Genomic DNA, 6000 nt, shown 5'->3' with positions numbered 1-6000 from the left:
GGATGGTCAGGTGACCTGCTGTGCATGGCTGTGCATGACCTCATATGACCTCATCCTTGGTCATATGACCTGATCACCTGACTAGGCTGAGTAAGCAAGATGTTCTAGCAGGTTCCACCACAGAGGTATAAATATAAGGCCTACTCTGCCTGGGGACTGTCTCTTCAGACTTGGTCTCTTAGGATCATCCACAGGTACCTATACTGTAGATAGGTCTTAGTCATCAGGTCTACTCCACTTCCTTGTTGCCTGCTTAGACTCTTGGCACTCTTAGGTGAGCAGACTTAATCAGCCTGTGTTGCCCTAACACCACCTCAGAATTGAGGTTGGGAGCAATGGAAACCAAGAATGGTGTTGGTAAGGACCCTGAAGTGAATTTGGATGGCATTGCCCCTGATTACAGCATATGGGATCATACAGACAGGACACTGTCTTACAAAAAGCATGGGCACATAGAACATATTAGTACATAAGGGTTACAAAGAGGCACCAGCCAGTTGAACATGACCATTCCACATCCTGTTGACCCCACCCATTACAGCATCCACTGCATGACCCAGAGCCCCAATGACAGTGAAGAGCATGTTTGCCACATGCAAACCCTCTTCCTCAGCCTGCTGACGCTGTTGTTGTTGTACATGAGACTTGACCTCAGCCATCTGCCTTTGAGTGTGGGGAGGTTGATTGCTATCATATCCACACAACACACTGAATGAGCTGGCAGGATCCTCAACAACGCAGTAGATGGCATCCAATAATGCATCCGCTTGTCTGATCTTCTCTTCACAAAACCACTTCTTAGCATCCATAGCCTCATTGGGCATGTCAACTCTGCCCAATATGCCAAAGCAAGTAAGAGAGATAACATGAGATCTATCCACTTCATGGCATTCAATAAATGGATTACCAAAGACATGCGCAGAACAAGGCCCCATCTCCTGCTGATGTGGTCGTTGGCCTTGAGGTGTGCAGACAGCCATGTCAAGACTGTTGAGTATTGTGCTACCGGATGGGTGTTTGTGGGCCACACCAGAGATGGAGTGACATTTGTCATTGAGACCCACAATGCTGGATGCAGAGCTATCTCCATGGCTCAGCACCGGAAGAACATCTTCCAGACTGGCGAGACTGCCATCCAGACTTCTGGCAAGGTTCTCAATGGGCATATGTTTGGCAGTCCTAATGAGGAGGGGGCTTGTTTGCACCTTGGTCTTGAAGGTGGGGACAGGATGATCAGGCCCAGCAGGGGCATGGCTTGTGTAGTGACTGGTGTGGAATGTGGGGATGGGATGATCAGGCCTAGCAGGCATGCCATTCGTCAAGTCACTGGTGTGGAAAGAGGGGATGGGATTATTGAAGCCTTGCAGATCAGCAGATGTGTGAGCCCCACATGCTGGAAACATATGTCCAGAAGCAGATTTGTCTCCAGAGGGGCTGACTTGCCCTGGACTGTCTGAGTGTGGTCCAGGAGAGGGAGTGCAAGCACAGATGGTTTGCAAGGTGGGGAGGGAATGACTAGAACCTGGAAACGGGGCAGGCTCAGTATGAGATTTGGCAGAGATGCAGAGATCCATTGTACCAGTGCAGGGAGACTGAGGATGGAGAGTGGCACAGGTTGATTTAAACCTGAATTAATGAGTGTGCATTAAATGGTGGAAAGAACAAGATGCATTCAATGTGCTTACCCAGCAGAGAGGGGGAGCTGCTGTGCACGCTCTGGAGAGTGGAGACATGGTTGTTGGTGGTAGCGAGGGAGAGAGTGGCACTGTGCATGCACAACATGGCAGATAGAGTGATGTATGGGGAGGTTAGATACTAATGCTGTTGAGAGAGAATGAAAACTGTCAGTTGTAGAGGTCAAGAGTCTAGTGAGAGTACTTGAGGACAAACACAAGAGGGGTGAGGTTGATAAGGGGATGGGGAAAATGGAAGGGTGGATTTGCCTCCATGCCCTCTGCAGCACTGCATGCCCAACCAGTGCCAAGATATCATGTGTGGGTGACATGAGAGCATATCAGGCAGATTCAGGGTCGTGAGTGGCAATTTCAAGTTTTAATATCATGTGTGGGTAAGGTAACACAATGTGGTATGAGGTCATTATTTCAGGGCTATTCAGGGTCATTGATTCAGGAATTTGAAGTTTCAATGGCATAGTCATTTAATGGGTGGGGCAGACAGCAAAAGTTAAGTAGAAGGTGGACTACTGTGCTTGAGGTGCCCATGACTAATGCTAGGTACCATGAGGAGCATAATCAGGATTGACTGGAATGGGATGGGAGTGGCATTTGATTGGCTGTATCATAAACAGGGAGTGATGACAAACAGTGAAGACTGAGAGAAGGGTGAAATGATGGGGGACATGCAGTGAGACGTAAGATTAACCTAATGAGAAGGAGAAGGAGCAGCAGAGGATGAGATGATAGATGTGGGGGAAGGAAGACTGGTTAGCAGGGACTGACCCACATGGATGTGAAGGATGACTGGACATGGCCATTGAGTATTGAAGAATGGTAAGAAGAAGATGGAACTCATGTGCTACAATGCCCCAGATAATGAGGCCAAGTATAAGCATCCAAAAGAAGAGTTGCTTGGTGTAATGAATGCACTCCAGGTAACACTTGTCGCCCCATGCTTGGCAGAAGATCCCATATCCCCAGCATGTTTTGCGACCACAGGTAATGCAGATGGTATCATCACAGGCAAGACATTTGCCACAGGAGGCACAGGCATTGCACCAAGCTTCAGTGCATTTGCACAGGTCGTGACTGAGGCGCTGATGCTGCAGGTCATGAAGCTCTTTGGTCTGCTTGCTGGTGAGAGGGGGAGCACATGCATGGCATGACAATGTCAGGGAGGTGTTCATGGTCAGGGTAGGAGTAGGTGGGATAGTCATTATGTTAATATGATCCTACAAAGTTGGTCAGTGTGACGTTTGAAGGATGAGAGTGAGGGGTGCACTGTGTGTATGTGCACCACACACTCCTGGGAATCCAACACATCACGCTGGGAATATCCTGCCAGCTGGACAGAATGCCTGTCACTAACCTGCGTCATTTCCTCCTCATCAACATGTTGATCCACATTGAAGGATTTCCACCCAGGGCAACTAGAAGATTCCACATTGGGCAGGAGTTGGGTTGTGTCGGAGTCATCTTCAGAGGAACAGGCAGGTTCTTTGCCCTTACCCTTGTTGACACACAATGTTCTGCCAGCCTGCCCTTGACCACTGAAAATCTTGCTGCTGAGATGGCCCAAGGTGGTGGTCTTGTGGGGATGGAGAGAATTGGGAGTGGCATGGGTGTTGGGTTGGGCGGATGCCATTGCAAGACAATGGAATGAGGTAGAAGAGGAGATGAGCAAAACAGGTGTCCACATGCCCAAAGGTGGACAGGCCAGCAGAGGCAAATCTGACTAGCTTGTGCCTCCCTAAAAGGTGGGCGTTAAATGCCTGTCACCAGTTACCATTAAAAATTGGGCTGTTGTGTAATTGTATATAGAAATAGGTGATTATAATACTACTTAAAACCAAAAAAATACTCTATGGTTTATCTAACTTTCTCTGAGGGGAGGAGGGGAGGTTTGTGGCATGAAATAAAGAGATCATTGTTATAAGATGCTTGTAACCAAAGCCAAATAGCTGTGTAAGGACCCCAAAGGATGTCAATTGGGCAATAGGGTGAGAATATTTGTGTGTGGGGGTGTGGGGTTATGAGGTGAGGGGGGAAGTGCAATGTCTAAGAAGAGGAGTGGCCATCCAATGAGAAGCAGCCAGTCACAGGTATGTAGTGGGAAAGACAAATCATTCGGACCTGAAGGCATGAATGATTGTTGAGTGACCAATGGGAATGATTGTTGAGTGACCAATGGGAATGATTGTTGAATGATTGTTGGATGAGCCCCAGATGATTAGCAAGTGGCAAATGATTATCAAATGATTGTTGAATGATTTTCGAGTGGAGCGGATGAATGTCGAATGATTCCGCTACTGGTCGGATTTTTGTCCCATATGTCACGTCATAGCAGCCACTTACCATATCTTCTGTGCTGACTCATCCCGGCCCGGCTGACATGACATTCCTCATCAGGGCTCGGGGCGGACTTGGCCCTCCGCGGCGAGGGGAAGCATGGAGAGCCGGCGAGCTCGGCGTGAGAAAGACAACTGGGACGGACACCAACCCTGCAAGAGAACCACCGACAAATGGGCGCCTCTGCGCTGATGCCGATTCACAAGACAGGAAAGATTGGTCAGCGCCCTCTATCATCCCTGTAAGCCCCTGTTAGCCCCGAGAAAGCACGCTCCCGGCTTTTACAAGGGGCTTACACATTCCCTTCTTGGCTGTGGCTAACGCCGATAGGTCCGGGAGAACGGCACTGCGGCACTACGCATTTGTGGTTCGTCCGATCATGGTTTACGGACAGGGTGGATGTTGCACGGGGTGAGAATCAATGGGGTATGGTGTGGGTGAGCATGGAACTGACCAGTTCGTGCGGAGGGGTTGCCGGCCGCAGTGTGAATAGAGCGCCCAGTCAGTGTCAGGTGGCTGACAAATCCCTCGCGAGGCGTCCGTTAATGCTTCTTGGCAACCCCTCGATATACACCACCGGAGAGACCCTGAAGATTGAAATGGACAGTCGGTGCCCCGCTCAGCCAGTCGGCGAGGACGGTGTGGGTGCTGTACAGTACGTTATGGTCTTGCCTGGCAAGAATATGAAAGGGAGAGACGAGTAATATCATTATAGATTATGCCACCCAGCGCGGCGAGCCTACAACAGGAAGGGGAAGGAACAGCTATATCGAGACATCGTCGAAGTAGTGCACAACGAGCGTAAGGTTTTCTGGCAGAGTGGGAGGACAGACAAACCAAGTCAAGAGATACCAACAGCATACAACGGACCATCCAGGATAGTCATGGTTCGTCCATCTGTTCAGCAACCTCGTCGTGGCTTCCCCTGCTCCCTCCGCGTCCCTCACTCCGTGCGTCACTGACCGGCTGTTGGCTCCTGGGGGACCCCGCTGCAGTAGCAGAGCTGCCATTAACCTTCGACTCCCTGGGTGGGCTGAGCTTGCCCAACTGTACAGTAGAAGCAGGAGGTATAGCAGCCGCAGCCGCCGACCCTGAGCCTCCGGACGCAGCTTGGAGAGCAGTTCGGAGAGCGGTGTTTTCACTCCGGAGCTGCTCGACCATTGCTCGGGCTTCTTCGTATCGACGGTTTGCTGCGTCAGCGGAGGCTAGAGCAGCGTCCAGTAGTTGGGAACGGGATTCGAGCTGTTTTACGTGCCTGTTCGTGGGTTAGCATATACTTCTAACACCGAGAGTGGAGGGATAAAAGATACACTAGAAGGAATAGAATGGATAAACATGAAAAGGATAGACGTACTGCTCTCGTCGCTCCCGAAACGCTCTTTGTGCCTTCCGGTTCTGCTCCGCTCTCTTGCTGGTGCTCAGTACCCTCCCCGCACCCTGTCCCTGGTCCTCGGGACTTTGCTCATTCGAGTGCGGCTGAGGTCCATCTACACGCGCTGAAGGGGGAGGGGGATGCACTAGCCCTGCTGGGTATGGCTGGTAGCGCGAGGAAAGGGGTGCACCAACTGTTGCGTGCGGGTGTGGATGATGCGGTGGGCGAGGATAGTCAGTTGCATACATTGGGTGCTGCAGGTGTGGGTCAATAGCTTGGTGCTGCGTTGACGATGGTGGTGGGGGTGGTGGTGGTTGAGAAGTTGGGTAGGGGAGGGAGGAGGAGAGCGGTGCAGACATTAATACTGCGGCGGAGAGGATGAATGGGAGAGCTGAATTAGAGCCAATGAATGTGTTCACTGACCAAGGAAGGGGGAGGCGGGCAAACGGGCGAGGGTCCCACTCTTATGTGAGCGAGGCGCAATCGCGTAAGCAATCTTCGATCGTCAGCCAACACTCTCCCTTTTCTAAACTCTCCTTCTGGCCATGCACTCACATGCAGAACGGAAAAAGATGATGTTTTGATTGTCACTTTATGCTGACC

The 6000-nt window shown here is 50.8% G+C and overlaps 1 protein-coding gene across 1 annotated transcript; it reads right to left on the bottom strand.

The window, feature by feature from the left end:
- Nucleotides 1–4566: 4566 nt before the first annotated feature.
- On the bottom strand, nucleotides 4567–5756 carry DACRYDRAFT_114753 (uncharacterized protein; the record flags this gene model as incomplete). Its single annotated transcript, XM_040769869.1, has 2 exons — nucleotides 4567–5280; nucleotides 5380–5756. 2 exons carry the CDS (start codon nucleotides 5754–5756, stop codon nucleotides 4908–4910), a joined length of 750 nt encoding a protein of 249 aa, XP_040631319.1. The 3' UTR covers nucleotides 4567–4907.
- Nucleotides 5757–6000: the final 244 nt, after the last annotated feature.

The sequence above is a fragment of the Dacryopinax primogenitus genome (assembly GCF_000292625.1).
Source record: "Dacryopinax primogenitus strain DJM-731 SS1 chromosome Unknown DACRYscaffold_4, whole genome shotgun sequence".
NCBI classification, from domain to species: Eukaryota; Fungi; Basidiomycota; class Dacrymycetes; order Dacrymycetales; family Dacrymycetaceae; genus Dacryopinax; species Dacryopinax primogenitus.
The sequence above is the reverse complement of the archived record's forward strand: the minus strand, read 5'-3'. Positions and strand labels throughout refer to the sequence as shown.